Raw genomic sequence first — 19,974 nt, 5'->3', positions numbered from 1 at the left:
ACGTTGAGCTCTGCCTCTCCTGTCCTTTCCACTAATTTCCCAACCTCTTATCAGTTGGTCTGTTATAATTTTCAAGCGCTTCTCTACGTCTCCTATATTTGCACCCTTGCATACCTATCAGTTTGCTTTATTAAAGTTACAGTTAGTAATCACAAGACAGAACATAGACAACCTTGCTCAGCCAGCTTAGGAAGACCTATTTTGCTCTCCATGAGGTCTTCTTGCTGCAAGCTGGCGTGGTTAAACTCTGTCCTAACTCTACAAAAGCAGTATATTTAGATAGCAAAATGCAACCCTCTTCGGCAGATGAGGAGGAACTGAACCAAGGACATACAATGCTAGAGAACAGGTGCCTATAGCTGCACCTTTCCATAGTTCATATCATTACGGGCAGGAATAAAGACTGAGAGTACAAAGGCACAATCAAGTTACAATAAAAGCAACTATTGAAAGCCTCCTCTCATGTCCCTGTGGCAGGGAAAACAGAAACGAGCCCTCTACATGTTCTTACATGTTGATTTCCCTCCCTGAAATCTTCATCTTACAGCATTTACCTAGAGGTCAGCTTATGGACTCTGATTTAATATGTTTCCAACTTACAACAGCAGAATGAGATCCTCCGTGCCTTCTCTCCTCTGCAAAGATGGGCTCAAACACTTACTAGGGAAGTGTGTCTGGGGGGAGAGGAGTGGATCAAAAAAGGGAAATTAAAAAAAATGCAGCTCAGGGTAAAAGATCATTGGTGCTTTAGCCAGCGTTCTTGATTCCAGTAAAAACACTTTGTGATCAGGCATTTACCTAACAAATGAGCAGCTAGAAAATACAGAAAGCAGAGGATAATGGAAAGAGTGAAGGTAACTTACCTAGAGCTGTCAGACACCTCTCCGATGGGTTGACTTGCTTTTTCCTTCCATTTTACTTCCTGATGTAAAGTCAATTCAGACTGGAGTGAGAATGGGCATGAATGGGGCTGTAGCACAGCCAAAACACTGCTGGTCACGTAAAGTTACTCTTAGCTGATGTCATATCCATGGAAAAAAGAACCCGATTTGCTTTTGGTTCAGAGGAGAAGCATTGTTTAGTCTATTATACCGATAATCCTTGCCAGGATGAGAGCACTACTCAACTACATTTCAGTGAAAGGAAAGTAAATGCCACTACTTTTTCCCTAAGGGTGTGGTGGTGAAAATCTATCTTCAGAAGCGCTTTATAAAACCTGGCACCAGCCCGAGTTTCTCAAGTGTGTCATCTAGCACAGAGGATATGAATGCACAGAACATAACTGGAAAGAGAGATAAATGGTGGAGAAGATGAGAAGGTTTGAGTAAGTACCTTAATGAAAAAAAAAAAATCTAGGCCTTTTAGCAACTTAGACAATTTCTAAACCTAGCAGAAGTTTAGCCTGTTACCCAGTGTGACATTCATGCATTCAATATTACAGAGGAAAAAATACCAAATGAAATGGTGGTCTAATCCAAATTGAGGCCACTTTTGTGGTTTTGGCTATGGAAACAGGATTTTACTTGAACTGTTTATGTATCAGTGACGAGCTGGATGAATCCAAGACAAAATAGAAACCCCCATCTACTTCATGCCCACAATAAATGAAAATGCCACCATTTCTCCATGAAAGCAGGGGATAGTTAGAGAATGGGTACAAGGATCCTCACCCACCTTGTCCCACCATCCCAAAAGGGAAAAAAATTCTTAAATAAGAGAGAACGTCACACATATCCTTCATAGTTCTTTTCAGATGCATTATTCTTCTCTAAAAAAGGAAAGGATCATATGTCCATCCATTATAGCTTAAGAGGCATTTTTACCGGAGGACAAAACAGGCAAGTCCAGAAAAGAAGCAGACCCAACAATGTTCTTCGACAAATGTAACTGGAGCAGAGATTCTGGACATGCCACTGTCTAAGAGTACCAGACCTCCAGAGACTGAAGCCACCTTCACATCAATGCATGTGCAGACTGAAAGGATCTGACTATCATTTCATTTTTACATTCCATTTGTAGTTAGAATCCCTTTGTTAATATTTCCTATACTTTAAGAGTAGCCAGTGCTTTTATAAATTGCTTCGCAGACGTCATCCTGCAAAACAGAAGCCACATAACTACACTGGAAATTCGTAACCAAACCAATTCCTAATCCATCAAAACATATTTAATGCAATTAGTCTCACAGGACTCCAGCCAGTCCTATCACTCATCTTCTGTCCTTTCAGTACCTGCAAGGCCACAGTGCCTCTGCGCCCAAGGTCAGCCTTATATCTGCCTCTTCTCTCACTCCCTACATTTGACCTTCTCCCAAGCTGTCCTGTGTGTAGAACTTCTCTAGCCCGCTAGCTGGGACCCCCAAATGCTTAGTCAAAGACCGCTTCAAAATTTGTTTTGTCCAAAAATCAATTTCCATCTCTCATGTAACACCAGAGTATGAAGGAAAAGCACCTCTAAATTATTTAGACAGAATTATTTTAAAACAAAGGAGGAGGAAGAGATTAACTAGAATTTTGAGTGTTCAGATGGACTGTCACACTGTGTAGTAGCCGAGACTAAGTTCCTCCAGGTGGAATCTATCTGGTTTACGCGATTTGTACAATATTGAAGTCAACACCACGTAAATGCAGTGATTAAACCGTAAGCTACCATACCTACATGACTAGAATACACTGTACATGGAACAGATTTCATTGCCGTGCATTTGGAATGGGTGCATTGCTTCTGAGTATCAGGGTCAAAAGTAAATGGAGCTCATTGCAATATATGAACTGCTGGTACAAACACCGCATGCATTCACGACATATCAGTAATACCCACTTGTGATCATAACCACCTCTAAGATATGGTTAAAATCCTAGAAATAGGTACAGAGCATTTTATGATGCCAACACGAACACGTGGTATTTTCAGAGCAGGCAGAACTCACCTTCAACGCACCAGCCAGCACGACACGCTCTGCAGCCCAACATACCGTGTTCCTGTTGTTACATAAACTCTCTTTGCACAGGAATTCAACTTGCTGAAGATACCAGGTATCTTAAAAGCACCATCCCATGTTTGTCGCTCCAGTTCAGCAACAATTGCTCTTTTGAGTGGTTTGTCAAGCAACTATTAATTAATTTCATGGGGCTTTTTGGCAGGAGCCCTTTGCCGAGCTTCAGTGTATCATGTTTGGACCCATTTCATAATCGAGTGTCTACTGAGAACATGCTTTTTTCTCCTAACTTCTAGCAAATGCTGTAATCTGCCCCAAAGCATCTGCAACAATGAAAAATCTAAAACTCAGATTATCTTCCCTAAATATTGAGCGAAATCCTAGCATACTGTGTCCAGTTTTCAGCTACTAGTTTTTCAATGTTGCTCCAAACCACATCTTTAGGCACTAATTTTAGGGAGAATTTGGCATCTACCCTTGAGGACCTGTGCCTCATTCTCCAAAATCTGGCAGTATTTCATGCATATTAAGATGCACTGTGATCAAGACCTATTAGAAAGCACATCCTACATGCATCTCAAAACCAGATGCACTGGTTTGCTGAGACATTATGTGCAGCGGTGAAGACATTTCTGTCTCAGTAACTTTTCAGAGCCAGACCTGACAATTTCAGAACATCAGGGAATATTCCAACGTAAGTGGCCAATAGTTCTGGAAGAAAATCAGAAAAATGGAGTGGAGAAAAAAAGTGGGGAATGGGTGGACCCCTTTCTATGCTGAGATGTTGATATTCTGCACTACTTTCTAGACAAAGAATAATGGGTAAGAAGGAGGGCGCAGCTTGGGAAAACAGCATGAGAAAAAAGAACACAAGAGTGTAGAAAGAGTGTATGATGGAAAGACAGGGAAAAATGGGCTAGGAAGGGCCAGATATGGGGAGACACAAAAATAACAAGCAGATGGATCCTGCTGGGGCGGAAATGATGTGTACAGATAGCCCTGGCACAGAGGAGGTGTGACCGATGGGAAGACCATGGGATTCTGATATGAGAGAAAGGGTCAACAGGGAAACAGAGCCCCAAACAAAAGTGGGGGCTGAAGTCCCTGAGAAGGGGCTCATGCTACCAGGAGGAAGCATCCATGCTGCCTGCAGGAAGGGTGCAATGCCCTTGTACGTATCGTATTTAGGGGCTGGTGAGAGTACTTCTGGCTGTGACACTGGATTTTGAAATTTTTACCCTCTACACTTGGCAGCAAAAATTGGAGCAGTAAGGTGTGGACACCAAGCCAACAAGCACTGACTTGGACAGCCGCTTGCTATTGTAGCAACCCCCGTTTTCAGTGCCATGTGGCACCGAGTACGCTGACGCATGGAGGGAGGCTTGTGGGGAGGGAGGTGATCTGCGTGGCATGGTTCATTCCCACATCAACTCCACATGGGAAACGTTTCCTCAGACAGTATTACCTCCCGTTGCCAACTGCTCTTGCTTCCGCACAAGGAGGTAAAGGCTAAGCCACTGCTGATGCTTGAGAAGATGAGAAGGATGGGCAGGGAAGGAGTCAGCCCTCTCACGCTGGTTTCTGTTGGCAAGGACACACACAAACACCAGTGAACCTTGAAATCAGGATCACAAGGAGAGCAGACATGCATTTCAGTCCTTGCACACACAGACAAAAATGCTGTGCTGTACGCAGACCAGAGCCGCTCATCCAAGACTAGGTTAGAGCAGAAGAGAAGACTCAGGTACAGAACATACACTAGCCTTTTACTTGTATCCCATGCCTTGCATCCTGGTTAAAATGTCACAGTCCTTTGTTTTGCACATTTAGAGGTAGTCTGCATCTCCAGACATCAAGATTCTCCCTTATTGATTAGATATTTTAGCCAAAAGGTCTCCACTTGAAGTGTGTCAAACACAAATGTAATTTGATTATTCAGTTCAGACAGGTTTTCCCTTCAGAAAGGTCATATTTAATGCAGCATTATTCCATCATGCATCTGACTGCAGGACATCTGAACGGCTGCTAATACTGCGGCACCCATGGATAACCCCAGCTAAGCATCGGCTGCCTTTCCCTCCACCCGGCCGCTTTTCATTTCCACCACTCCAGTTTCCTCGTGTGTGGGTTAGAGAGAGACAAAATTGACTATTGAACATGATTAATAAAACTAACTTCAAAAGGTTTCATTTTGGGTAGGAAGTTTTGATGTTTAAATGGGAACAAAATAGCCTAAATCCTGTTCCCACACTCAGTCTCCAAATAAAAATACAGTAATAACGAATGGCCTATTACTGCAATTTAAAAGTTTTCAGAAGGCCAGGGAAATGCTATCAAGTTAACGCGATTACTAAAAGCGCTACAGGAAAACACGTATTGACTGATCCTCATAATGAGTTTACCTACAGACTTCCTCATTACCTGCGCATTACAGGAGAGATTTAGTGAAGAGAATACAATTAGCTTCAGTAACTTATAATACCTTACACCATAACTGAGAAGAGTTGTGTACAATAAAAACGGGCACTTAAATGTCAGACAAACAGATGGAAGAATGATGGTTTTACCCTTTGATTTACTTATCCAAAACCTTTTATGAAGAATCTGAAAGTTCGGGATCTATTTGTAAATGATCCACCAAAACTGACTTTATTTCTCTCTATCGGTGTAATTATTCTGTCACTAAAGAAAAAGGAATATGCGTAGATATCAGTGCTGTCATTAACTATGACTTCCATCACTTGTCAGAAGCATTCATTGTATAAGCAGAAGATGAAACTAAAATTAATTGGGCCATTTTCATACCAAATCAGAGGTATACATTTAAAAAATACCTTAGAGCCCACAAAGTTTGAGAAATTATTTTTGAACAAACGTCATACAGTGAAACACAGTAAATCGTAAACACTGCCAGAGCATATACTTTCAAGAATTATAAAGCAGACATTAGGTTTCTATATTTAATAAAAATTCCTCAATTCCGCACACAGCTTAGGACATGAGTAAGAGTTCATATTTAAAACAGGATATTAAAAAAATCCAAATATGCCAGAGCTAGTGAAAAAGTTTATCTTTTAAAAATTATTAACAAAGCCTTCAAGATTTAGCACAAGGAATTTACTGTATATCTCACCACTAAAAAGACAGGTAATAAAACAGCCCAATTACAATCATCTGTGGCTTTTTTTTTTTTTTTTAAATCAGAAATATCATCACTGCATCTTAAGAAAAACCTGTAAACTTTAACCTGTGCAGCATCACAGCTACTGACGGTCTCACGCGGAGCCGCGCCATGAGGAACCGCTACCGTTTCATTTGCGCCGCACTCCGTTGCATTCTGCCTTCTCAAAAGCCACCACACACGACATTAATCTACTTCAGCTGCACTCTTTCTCTTAAGTTTAATGAAATGATTTCTACTGAAATTCGATTGGACTATGGAGGTACCAAACTATGGGCTGCTCACCGAGGGACTGGAGGAATTCAGGCCTAACTTGAAACCCAGTGATTTCAACAGGAGCTGAATCAAGCTCTGAAAAAGAGCAGAATTGACTTATTTATTCATGCTGGAATCCTCTCACTAGTTAATGATCAATCTACCACCATCATTTAGTCCAATTCAACCCCCAGAAAACTCACTGACAAGAGAAAAGTTCTTCTGTAAGATTTTTTTTTTTTTTTTTGTCTTTCAGGTGACTTCCTGCAGGAAAAGAGATTTGTCTTTTTAATGTACACTCCATGTTTTTATTTTAAGTCAGATATTTTGTTCCCTGTTCAAATCTGAGTTCTGTCACAGTGAAAAAGATGACTCTTTCCTCATCCTGGAGTCATTATGCAGAATATTCTGTATTTTAGAAAGAAATTATACCTACAAAAGTCTGCATGGGAGTATATGAATATATATATGTATGTACTTACACATTTAACAGGAATTGTCCCAGACAGCTACCACTTTTCTCCGTTACCATGACACGTCCCGGCTGTGGCTGTACAAACATACCTTTAGACACTGCTAGAAAAGCACAAGTCCTGACCTACTATAGGATTTTGGTTATCAGATATTCTGCGGCAAACTCAGTACTCGAATCCCAGGCTGGAAGTGGTGTTGGAAGCACGTATGTAAAACCGTTCCTGCCAGGATCTCATCCAGAATTCACTGAAACCACCAGGAGGCTTTCCACTGATTTTTAGGGGATTTTGGGTGAAGTTTAAGTGAAGATAAATGCTGAACTTTTAACAAATAGCATTTTTCTGTACACAGGGGCAAATCAGGGATATAATCTCGACACTTCTGCTATGCCAGTTGTACTGGAATAAGATTAATAAAATGCATCCTGGCATAGTGATTATTGGCCTTGTCTAGCAATGCTGGATTTATATAATGCATTAATAAGTGATGCTCAAAAAGCACATTCTTTAAGAGCATGTGCTAATTTCTGTGAAAATATGGACTCTATCTCAAGGCTACCCACACATCTGCTCTCCTTAGTCTTACCACATCTAAAGAGGCTCTGGATAATCCTCATTACATCCCAGGAGACCTTCTGGGGAATGAACTTTGTCCTTCTACTCAAGCCCTCTGGTTCTTTAATGCATTTGACAGAAAGGTGACTACAACAACGGGAGTTAGCATTCAGCACCTCAACACGAACTGTTGTGCAGCTCCCAAATTCAAGGCCAAGCATCCACCTTGGACAGACAAGATGTTTTAAAAGTTAGCCAGTGTTGTGGTTACAAAATGCAAACTCAAATTTTTCCTTAAACAGGGTTGTGCTAAAAAAAAAAAAAAAAAATAAAAAAATTGCTTTTTTTATATGCATGTTGCTATAGCAAGTTATACAAGAAATCCTGGCTTTAATAGCAAAGACACCAAAAGGCAAATGAAGGAAAATGGGGCGAGGACAATCAAAACAACAGCACTCAAAAGGAAGAACTATAATTGCCCAACTGTTTCTCTCTGGTTAAAGAAACTGTCATCTCAGAATGGCTTCTTGGTGTATCCGAGAAAGTCAGTCCTTACAGAAGAGCACTGAGTATTTTTAGCTTCTTTCTGTTAAACACAAGTTTTAAGTAATTAGAAATTGGAAGTCAGAGCCATCAATTCGCATCCAGAACCAATTAGTATCTTATGACATAGTCCTTTCTAAATTGCCACTTGGCTGCCCTTCTTTCCATCTCGTTATGACTATCCATAAATCTGTGTTTGTTAAGTTGTTTTGAATGTGTGACTTGCTCTTGGCTCAGCTTCTTGTGACACCCAGAGTTGACAAGAGCTCAGGGCAGGGAAGCAAGGGCTGGTTGCAATTACTGACTCTGGGAGTTTAAAGTTCACCCTCTTAGTCCGGAGAACCTGGAACCGCCAGCAATTGGGAGAGGGTTGTTTTGGGTCGGTTTTGTACAGAATTGTAGCTAAAGGCGCATGTGGAGCAGGGAGGACACCCTCTAGGCCCCACCGAAGGCTGGCGTCAGGTAAGGGATCCGAGGGCCTTGCGAGCAACCCCAGGAGTCAGGATGAAGGTCAGGACAGAGCTGCAGCTCAACACCTACTTGGAGCTGGGACCTTCGGTGCTTTTCATGCCGGGCTGGGCCCTGGGGGAAGGGGACGAAAGATGAAGAGAACGGACTAATGGTGGGGTACAACACTGGAAAAGAGGAAAGGAACAGAGACACCTGCAACTGTCTTCAGGTGTCTAAAGGGATTTGACTAATCTGAATCCTAACTGAGGGTATTTGCTGAATCCTAATTAACTTTAGACATAGCTCATTTATGAGGCTACCAGATAAGGACTGTGCATTTGGAAATGGTTTCTAATGAGTATCTGTCTAGCTGTTAAAAGGTTCTTGTAAACAAATAAATTTTCTTCTGTAGATTTTAATTAAACAGCAAAATATTTGTTAAGAATGCAGTCGTCTTTGAAGGAACGAATAGAGGAGAGCATGCTCTGAACTGTCTGTGGTATGTTATTTTGTATTATCTGATTCAAAGGTAAAATTTACTTTATGTGTGCATATGAGAAATATTCTGCATTTCTTAATACATTAAAATTAAACCAAGAGCAAAGTTCTCCTTCCAGACTTATTATATGGGAAACTGTTTTATCATCATGAAATTGTTTCAAGCACCTTAATGTCTCATTGCAATCATTAGCATTTATCTAGTTAGAAAAAAACAGACCACCAAAGAAAGATTGGCCAAGCAGGGTGACACTGAGCCATGTTATTAGAAACAAGAACAAGCTGTTAAATCCTCTCCAGGAGTAAAGTGCCCTCTGTTGAAATACAAGCATATGGATTTTTGTAGCCAGCATCAGCCCCATATCCTGTGTGGTGCAGCCAGGAGACACGGACACTCCGAGAAGATGGAGAGTCTGTTCCATAAGGTGACTCATAAGCACGCTCGCAGGCTGCCCGCAGACACGAAGCGTTCCAGCATCTAACGGGATTAGGCCTCTCTCATCTCTCCTTCCCCAGCCCGTTGACCCCAACAGCAAATTCCTGCCAGCTTCAGAAGGGGAGCACTTGACCAGGAGCCAGGAAGTTACAACTATTGCAGCTTTTGTTTCTCTGTTGTGTAAAGGCTTCTTTTTAAAACATGGAAGACTGGTAACAAAGGCTCCTATTATATTGCGAAATACCAGTCTTAGGCAAGAATTAAATGAATAACAAAATCACAAGCCCAGATCAAACAGTCACAACAACGGGTAAGCAAAACATAAATGTCACGATCAATCCTCTTATTCCAAGCAATATGCTTTGTAAAACGTGATAAATACTGTTTAACTTCTCCCCAAACCCTCAAGCAAATAAAAACATCCAAACAGCATCTGTCATTTATTGATATTGACCAAGAAAATTAAAGAACCTTAACCAGGATATTAGAAAGTGAAGCTCAAAGCAGGTGATAAAACCAAAATTCCCAGACATCAATAACCTCAGCTGACCTCCTGGACATCAACATCCCTTTTTGCCTTGAGCTCTGTTTGAGCCTCAGGACTCTATTCTCCACTTAAAGGTTTCAAATGAACTATATACAACTTGAACTTGAATATGATTTGGGGCTTTTTTTTTTTTGTGTGGTGGTGGTGTTTTTTTTAAACTCCACAGAAGTAAGCAGTTAATTTTATAAGCATTATCCAGGAAAACATACAATTAAAAATAAAATATAACACAGGCAACTTCTACCACTGAATGCCAGTTCATCTGCTAGGAAGCAGACAGCTAACAAAGAAAATGTCAGGGTTTCAGGTCACAACACCTGGGAGGACTGCTGTAACTACATACCTAAAATATTTCATCTTAATAGACAGCGATATTACAAGCATGTTTCACAGGAAGAAGTCTTCACTATATGCAAAGGCTCAAAAGCAAGACTGTAATTGTGCAAAACTGCACGATATGTTCATTATACGTATATTACTTCATTAAACAAAGTCATAGCTTTGGTCTCACTTTGAAAACAATATTCCTCCTCTTATCTCAGGATTTTCTGGGGGGAACTAGCATGTTTTTATAATCCCTGTGCTCTCCCCAGCAGCATCTGCCTCATAGATGGCCATAAGGACCTCCAAATGTTGAGGGCCAGCAGGAAGAAAGCCATCTGCACAGGCAGACAAGGGATGGTCACCCTCACGGAAGAGGAAGCAGGGAATAATCAACCAGTCCATTTAAAAGGAGCCATTAGAAAGAACCAGTGTCCAGAATATTTGTTAAAAATCTAGAACTAGTCTATGGGAAGTAGCAGTTACAAAAAGCTAAGTGAAGTACATCCAGCTGAAATGCTAGTCATGGGGTATAAACAACTGTAACCAATTTTTGAAAATAACCCAGAGACACAGCTGAAATAAACTTCAGCATAAAGAGCAAAAGCAAAACAATAAAACAAGAGATAAATATAGGAACAGGCCATTGGAGAAAGTGTTTCTCTAAGAGCATCCAGCTGATATTTAAAATTTAATCCAGTTCACCAGTCAATGCTTTCTTACATGTTTTATCAAGAGACACTTCCCTGTAAAGCCCTCTAAGTAACATACTGGTCATGTATTTGCAGGGGCCACTGAAACAAATCAATTAGTCATTAGTACCTGGTGTGCACCCAGCTTAATGAAATAGTTTTTTTATCCATTATCATAGATCAGAAACAATCCCTGCAGAGTAAATGATGCAGTATCTTAAAAGTCATGCTGTGTTAACAATTGAGATTGGGGTTAGAGAGATCATTTTAGAGCTTTACATAATTTTCAGTTTAACAACAAAAATCTGCATGTGGCTTACTAGGACAAGTTTGTTTGGTTAACTCCTGGGTATTAATGAGCTTACATTCATTTTATGGGATTAAAGTCTGTTTAAAAGTTTTTAAGGAAGTTACCCAAGGTCATAACTAGTTAGGGAGGTTACCAGCTTTCTTAAAGGACTGAACAGACTACAAAACCAATGCAAGACTATAACCAGTACCCCCCGCTCCTGACCCCTTATGCATATTTTATTTTTTCCTCCAGCTAACTCTAAGTTGACAGGGAACAGCTCTGTTAACTACAAAAACAAGCAGCTACAAGAACAAGGGTGGGAGAGATAAGAAATAAAAGTTATGCCATACAGGTAACATTAGCAAATCCAGAACCAGGTTAAATAAGGGAGCTCAGGAACCAAGCCTGGAGCCTGAAGTTACTCTACATGCAAAGCATGTTGAGCTAGGCAGTACAGAATCGCAGACCTAAACATTCATTTTGCAGAACAGGGCAAAGCCAGCAGCTAACTGATTCAAAGCACAAATTACACTCCCCTCCCCAAAGCCTGGTTGGCCAAATCGTTGCTGTAAACAGAAAGCATCAGCTATTCAGAACAGAGATGCTATAGCCTTCTTCTCCTGATGGCGGGTGCTTTCACAAATGGATTAAAATAACTGCGCAAGCTTCATTTTCACAAGCACTGATGGGATCAAAATCACCCACTTAATATTCACCAACTTAACTATGGGAGTACTGACCTAAAAAAAGAGAGCTTTGATGCCTTCTGCATCCCTGGTTCCATCAGTGCTGACAGAGCAGATCACAGAATCACAGAATCATTAAGGTTGGAAAAGACCTTTAAGGTCATCAAGTCCAACCATCAACCCACCACCACCATGCCCCACTAAACCATGTCCCAAAGTGCCATGTCCTCACATTTTTTGAACACTTCCAGTGATGGTGACTCCACCACCTCCCTGGGCAGCCTGTTCCAACGCTTGACCACTCTCTCCATACAGAAATTTTTCCTGATATCTAATCTAAACCTCCCCTGGCGCAACTTGAGGCCATTTCCTCTCGCCCTATCGCTGGTTACTTGGGAGAAGAGACCAAACACCCACCTCACTACAACCCCCTTTCAGGTAGTTGTAGAGAGCGATGAGGTCTCCCCTCAGCCTCCTCTTCTCCAGACTGAACAACCCCAGTTCCCTCAGCCGCTCCTCATAAGACTTGTGCTCCAGACCCCTCACCAGCTTCGCTGCCCTTCTCTGGACACGCTCCAGCACCTCAACATCCTTCTTGTAGTGAGAGGCCCAACACTGAACACAGTATTCAAGGTGCAGCCTCACCAGTGCCGAGTACAGGGGCACGATCACTGCCCTACTCCTGCTGGCCACACTATTGCTGATACAGGCCAGGACACTGTTGCCTTCTTGGCCACCTGGGCACACGTTCAGCCGGCTGTCAACCAGCACCCCCAGGTCCTTTTCCTCTGGGCAGCTCTCCAGCCACTCCTCCCCAAGCCTGTAGCGTTGCATGGGGTTGTTGTGACCAAAGTGCAGGACCTGGCACTTGGCCTTATTAAACCTCATGCAGTTGACCTCCGCCCGTTGATCCAGCCTGTCCAGATCCCTCTGCAGAGCCCTTCTACTCTCCAGTAGATCAATACTGCCACCCAACTTGGTGTCATCTGCAAACTTACTGAGGGAGCACTTGATCCAGGTCATCAATAAAGATATTGAACAAGACCAGCCCCAGAACCGAGCCCTGGGGAACACTGCTTGTGACTGGCCACCAGCTGGATTTAACTCTATTCGCCACAACTCTCTGGGCTCAGCCATCCAGCCAGTTCTTTACCCAGCAAAGAGTAAACTTGTCTAAGCCACGAGCCGCCAGTTTCTCCAGGAGAATGCTGTGGGAGACACTGTCAAAGGCTTTACTAGAGTCCAGGTAGACAACATCCACAGCCTTTCCCTCATCCACTAGGCCGGTCACCTGGTCATAGAAGATCAGGTTGGTCAAGCAGGACCTGCCTTTCATGAACCCATGCTGGCTGAGCCTGATCCCTTGGTTGTCCTAAAATGTGTCTTACTCTAGACTCTTTTGAAGCAAGGAAAGTGGAAGAGGTCAAGTATTACCTTACATACCATCCTTTTTTGAACACCTTTAAAAAGCTCGCTGATTTACCATGTACATGAGAGATGCAGGTAAATTATCATCACGTATATTTGAATACAACCTCTACAATAATGCATGACATAACAGTAATTCTATTGCAACTAGATCATGGCTTTTGAAATTTGTTCCCCCGTGTTTTGATCTCATCAGCACTGACTGACCTTCCTGATGACCAAGCACCCAAGTACCAAAGCCTCTGCAGAGCCAGGAACCACAAGCGCTTACTATGTATCTCTAGAAAAAGATGTGAAGGAGCTCTGGGAGAAAGAACACCTGGCAAAATAGTCCCCAAGGGTCCCAATACTGAGAATCCACCTGAAGACCCCATTTCACTACACAGCAATTAAGAAATATCAACATGAGTACAAGAGACACTTGAACTGCTCATTTACCTCCTACTGTGGCCATGCCAGACAGCTACAATACCATTATGAAAGCACCACTGGATATGTTGTTTCTCTTATCTTTCCTCTCACTCACGAGTCTGTTGTCACCTCTTGAAATTTAAGACAGACAAATACTTCAGCGTCAGATATGTTTATTAGACAATTCAAAAAGTCATTTTTATTAGACAATTCAAAAAGAAAAGTAGAATATGTTTTAATGTCCATGTTTTAATAAGTCATCCTCAAGAACCTGACAATCACAGAAAATAAAAACAGTGTTTACAAAAGCTACAAAAGCTGCACTGCATTCCGAATTACAGAAAACATGGTTAGTTGACAAGGACGCTTTATAAAATGCAGTAACAGATTTTCACCTGATTACAAAACATAGTGATAGTGCCATGTATATGCATTCACAAAACAGCATAGTGTTGAAATTAAGGCACTTTGGATACATAGTATTCACTTCCATATAGGAAAACAATTTCAGAGAAACCACAGTGAATTGCTACTGGTAGATAGTGACACTATGCCCAGTACTGGCCATCAAAGCACCAGTTTGTGTGAATGAGTGAAGCTCTTGATAAAAAAAGCATTGAAACTTTTTTTTTTTAACCCTGACTATTTGGTATCAAAGACTCATTCAAGCAAATTTACTTTTAAAGAGGTTAAAGAAGATTTCCATGATTTAAACACCTTTAAACACAATTTTTAAACATTTTAAAATAAGAGCCCATGGTGAAAACTGCATGAAGTTCACATTAAGATTAGTGCATGTAGCTGCTTCAAAAGAAAAACAACCAACATTGACTTTCTCCATTCAACATTTACCTGCCATTTCATGAGGTACCCACCAACCACAGTAATATCAAAGGAAATACAGTACAACAGAACAATTTGGCAAAGCAACCTCTCTTCAAGACCTCCTTTTCATTTTAGATTGTCATGTTTACTGCCTGTATCCCAATCTGCCACAAGCACACTATTTACCAGTAGATCTAGAACAGATTCTACAAATAATGATTCTCTAATTTAAAGAAAAATTAATTTTGTCTGTTTTTCACACTACTGTCTTGTAAGCAAAATTTCATCAGTAACTCAGTAGGTTTGTAGACTTCTATACAGCCTTTGGTACATAAGTTCTAAGGAGTAAAAATACTCAAGAACCTAACACTGCAAGCACACAAATACTTTAACAGGAGTTAAATAGAATTGTTAGCAATTACTTTAGGCATTTACAGGATCAGGCACTTAAATAGTGTTTAAATTTAAATTTTAAATTGTTGCTCTTTTAATTCACCAATTTGAATGAAAAATGCCATAGTATAGGAAAAAATACATCTTCTTCAAAAATCAAAGCAGGACTTATATGTGGAAACTATGATTACTCTAAACAACCTTGCTCATAATTAGAACAAATAATTTCCACAGTAGTACTCTACAAATCAGTAGGGTCCAACAGATTTCACCTAAAGTCAGGAACAAGGGAACAAGACACTGTAAGAGAACTTGTTTATGCACAGCATCTTTACAAGTATATTCCTGCTATGTCTTTGAAACACCAACATCCAGAAAAAACTGCCATTTAAAAGTTAACTCTTCTTTTACAAGAATGACAGCCTAGACACACTGCAATATAAAATACAGCTACTTTGCATTCCTCAGCACTGAACCGTTCACCTTACACACATCTTTAAATTTAAACACATGTAATTAACCTTCCTGAAACATGATATCCCATTCCTACTGAAGTGATACTACACTACTTGGACCACAGAATGATTTCTGCACCCTTCTAGGGCACTGAGCACAAACAAAAGACCCAGTATCAGACCGTTCATGTAACATTCATTAATTTTTGAACCTTTGCTCTGCACAGCAATCCACAGGACACCATTTTGCAGTACACGAGTATTGAGAGAGTTTGGAGAGCAGTGGAAGTAATTCCATACAACTTAGAGGGCAAAAAGCACTGCCTTGATGAAGCTGCCACATCTTGTAGGGTGGAGTCTACTTATACAATGTCCCTCATAGCTACACAGGGCGATAGCAGTCAGCTGTGAACTAACACACACAGCTATAAGATACTCATTTGCAATCTGCTAGTCTAAAGAACTTGAAATAGTAAAACATACCCTATGCAGGAATTACAGGTTCTGACTTCATAGAGCAGAAACCTCCTTATGTCCATTTTTCTATTAAAGAATAAACTAAGGTGTCTCTTCCTTTACCTGTTTGCAGATTACTGGAACATCTTCTAGAGTTAGGGTTGTATCAGAATGCGTGTTTACGGAACTACATGCCTCCATAGTTTGCAAGTCAAAACAGTAATAAAGTTTACTTTTATAAGTGCGATTATGTGAATGTTTAGTAGGATAATGACATTTAAAAATATAGTTTTAATATAACAATCTCTTCTTACAGACAAAAAAAGTAGTTATTAAGTACGTTTTCAAAGCAATTAGAACTGAGGAGATAACAAGTCCTACCCAGCAGATCACTCACTTCTTGGCAATTCAGGCAGTTCACACATAAGAATACAGAGTTGTATACAACATTGTGATTGTAAGAGTCCTGGGCGTAGTTTCTTCTTTTGTGAACCTTCATAAGAGAAGTAATGTCAGCTCTAAGCATTAGAGAAGCATTAAAGTATATTATTCCCAAAATACATCCACAGTTAAGCTGAACAGGGACAAAGCCTGAGTATCTTGGGCAGGGAATTATTTTATAAGTGAACACCGTAAGTGGAAGGAAGGATTTTTAACCAGGGTTATTTTCTTTCTCCTTCATTAGGCAGTAAAGGAGTTGGCATAACCTATGCTGCTTTTTATGTAATCAAGAAAAAACACTAAAATTACAGTTACTCAAATGAAAAGCAAGTATTCATTCATCCCTAATCAAAGCAGAAAGATCGGTCAAGTTGAATAATACCAAGTAGGATAATCTTTATATTGGCCTATTAACTATATGTGGCTAAAAAACCCAACAGGCATGCTGACCAATATCACATGTATCAATAATATGACTGTGATTAAAACAAAAGTTAATGCACACATAGTGAAAAAATTAGTAAAACAGCTTATGTTTTGTAAACTTATTTTGGGACAAATTTGCAACCGTGATTCCAGCTTTTACTGAGTACATTAAGACAGCTGTCACAAGGGCCTATTCCCTTTAGCCAAAATGCCTTTTAAAAAAGCATGTTATGATCTGATAATATAAAACTACGTGCATAAGCACATACGTACATCTCGGCGTGCACACACACATGTTATAATATATACACATATACACACACAGAGTATACATATGGTGATACATGCTGTAAAATATTACCAGCATCAGAGCGATGTCCTACCACTGTTCCCAGCTAAAATCATCTCCTCTACCAAACACAAGAAAAAAGCCTAAAATAGTAAGGAAAATGACTGCATTGCCAGCCAGCACCAGACCACAGGCTCCCCATTTGATCTGAAATGCAAGGAAATTAAACAATCAAAAAAGCAGTTCTTATAAGATAGGTTCAGGCCAGTTATTTATACACATTAGTTAAACTAAACAATATACTACAGAAAGGTGCTAAAAGCATAAAGGAAAAAGACAAACAATAATTTAATTTATGTGACTAATTATTTAATTAGCAACCACTCATATTACTAATACAGCACTTCAACAAGACAAGCTAATAATGCTATGTTTTAGAACAAGCTAATTACCTTGCCATAGAAGTCACTAAAATATACCTAAGTCACAGAAAAAAAAATGGTGAAACTAATGCTCTCCTTTAATTGCTATGCAACAACAAAAAAAAATTTGGCCTTTCAAATAAATGCCAGTAACAAGCATGGAAAACAGTATGTGGTCTTAAAGGCAAAAAACTCTCTTTAGCTATCTGCCCGACTAAATCTACTCAAGTAAGTGACAGTTTAAAAGATATAGCTATGAATGAGACTCCCCCCTCGTGGTCACTTCTGGTCCTGCCTATTGTCAGGTCCACAAAAACACAAATGCAGTGTCAGGGAAATTGTGCATTACAAATTTTAACTAAGCACACAAGTTTTAAGCAAAACTGAAAGACTGAAGGGGAAAAACAACGCAACACAAAAATGCCATTGGGTAGACAGGGTTCTTTGCCTTGCAAAACAAACATGACAAAAATCTCACCACTGAAGAGCAGTTCAGAAAGCAAAGAGAAAACAAGCTAGCAGAATTTCCTCAGACTTTGAGGGGTAAAGCACAAGCTTGGGAAATGCTTTGAAAACCAGAAGGGCAGCTCTGGAAGTTTGGCCTTTTATCTTTTAACTGATAATGCACTCCAGTCACCAAGTTTTCAGCATCCTATATGGAGAAAGCAGACATTCTGAGATAAAAATAAGGAAGGTGGCGCAAGAAGCAGTGCAAAAGTTGATGAGACACAGAGGCATGAGATGTAGGAAGAGATATCATCTTGTGCTGGAACAAAACAAATCTGGAAAAAAACCAGCTAAAAAGTTTTTACTAATGCAAGTCCTTTGTTCAGGCCAAAAAAGCAGCACTGACAGATGAAATTTCAGCAGAATGATTATTTTCATCAGAATCTAGAAATGTCACAGCAATGAAATTAAAGATGGGATTTACAAGCAGCAACAGTGTACTTAATTATACTCAGTAACTGGTATCTTACAATAAAAATTCGCAAGCAGAACTTACCGCTTCAACCCGTGCAAGGATTATAGGAAATCCAAAGGCAGAAACAACAATTCCAGTTGTGAAGAAATATGCCAATTCCCTGCAGGCACTGCTGGCTGCATCACTGTCATCACTTACTCTTTTTGCAATGAAGTGGGGAATGGGGCAGATGAAGTAAAATATTAAGACAAACAAAGGCCAGTATACACTGGGGAGGGGGGAGAAAAGGAAATACGCAATCAGTTTAGGTGGATGCTTCAGGAAAAAGTATCTTCTGTTTAGAAGAAGTAATTGCAATAGCTGTAATCCTACCTTATGTTTTGAAAAGTGGATTACATGATTTAACCACAAGCTTTCACCCAAAGGGGCAATCCCACCTCGTTTTGCCCTGCTTACTGGCACAAGCACTCATACAGCCTCACGTAAAGCAAAATCCACTCTCTCACACAACCAAACGTTAATTCATTTAAATTTGCATCACCTTACTGGTTCAACTCATACCACCATCTCACAAAAACGACCATCACCACGCAGGGAACAGGAAACGCATGCAAGCGGGATGGGAACCAAGAACTTTCCCAAATTAGAGGGATCCTGGAGTATAAACAAGCTGATGGTGAAGGCACACCCTTGCACGCTCAGCTCTGGGCGAGAGCTCTTATTAGCTTCACCCGGATTTTTAAGTGTGATAGACAACCTGGGTGGAGTCTTGTGGTAGGAGGGTTGTTTAAAGAAACAGGGAAGTAAGGGAAAAGAATTGTGCGAGGTTAAAAATGACCGTTCAGCAAGATGGCACCGCTTTTCCTGAGGAAGCGTAGAGCTGTTTTCAGTCATTTTTTTAAGGGAAATGCAAGTACTGGCTAAGAAGGCAGTTATTTAATCACAACGAACTACCATGTGCCAAGAGCCAGAAAGTCGGCAACTGCTGGAAGATAACTAAAGCCAAACAGCTCGATTAAATACGATTAACACCTCAATTAACAGGTATTAAGAAGGGGAAGTTTTGGAAAGGAAGGCAGCCCGCTCACCCGTAGTACTCCAGGGCGCAGCCCAGCATGAGAAACGTCAGGCCGATGGCTCCGCTGAAGGACAGCGCCACGAGAGCTGCAACGGCACAAGGCAGGTGGTGAGGTGGTTCCCGCCTCACCGGTTACCGGTTATCCCTCCCCGCGACTCCCGCCCCCGCTGACGCGATGCCCGGGAAGTGGAAGCGCAACCCGGTCACTCTGCTCTCTCAGAAGGTGACGGCCTTGGCCAAACGGCAGCTCCGAGCCGCTCCCCGCTGGCAACGCTCGGTACCTTTGATGCCCGCCATGTTCGGCGCTCTGACCGACGGCGAGCTGAGGTGGCGGCGAGCGACTTCCGCCTACCGGCCGCTTTACCCCGCCTCCTCCTGCATCACGTGAGCGGCCGCTTTAAAGGGCCCGCGTCACCTAACGAGGTGATTCCCGTGAACGGGAGCGCTGCGCCCTTTAAGGCGCAGGCGGCGTCTCGCTGTGGGGAAGCGCTTGGGCCAGGAGCCTCGCGTCGCCATGGTTACGGGGCGGTGTTTCGCTGCCTCCAGCCAGGCCATGGGGCC

General features: G+C 41.2%; 1 protein-coding gene across 1 annotated transcript; it reads right to left on the bottom strand.

Moving 5' to 3' along the window:
- Positions 1-17,081: 17,081 nt before the first annotated feature.
- Positions 17,082-19,710, bottom strand: LEPROT (leptin receptor overlapping transcript; the record flags this gene model as incomplete). The annotated part of the gene is made up of 4 exons (XM_082003087.1): positions 17,082-17,198; positions 18,417-18,603; positions 19,424-19,499; positions 19,695-19,710. The coding sequence occupies 4 exons, from the start codon at positions 19,708-19,710 to the stop codon at positions 17,082-17,084; spliced, it is 396 nt and encodes a 131-aa protein (XP_081859213.1).
- Positions 19,711-19,974: the final 264 nt, after the last annotated feature.

This window comes from Phaethon aethereus, assembly GCF_964289735.1.
Source record: "Phaethon aethereus genome assembly, chromosome: 8".
Lineage (NCBI taxonomy): Eukaryota > Metazoa > Chordata > Aves > Phaethontiformes > Phaethontidae > Phaethon > Phaethon aethereus.
The sequence above is the reverse complement of the archived record's forward strand: the minus strand, read 5'-3'. Positions and strand labels throughout refer to the sequence as shown.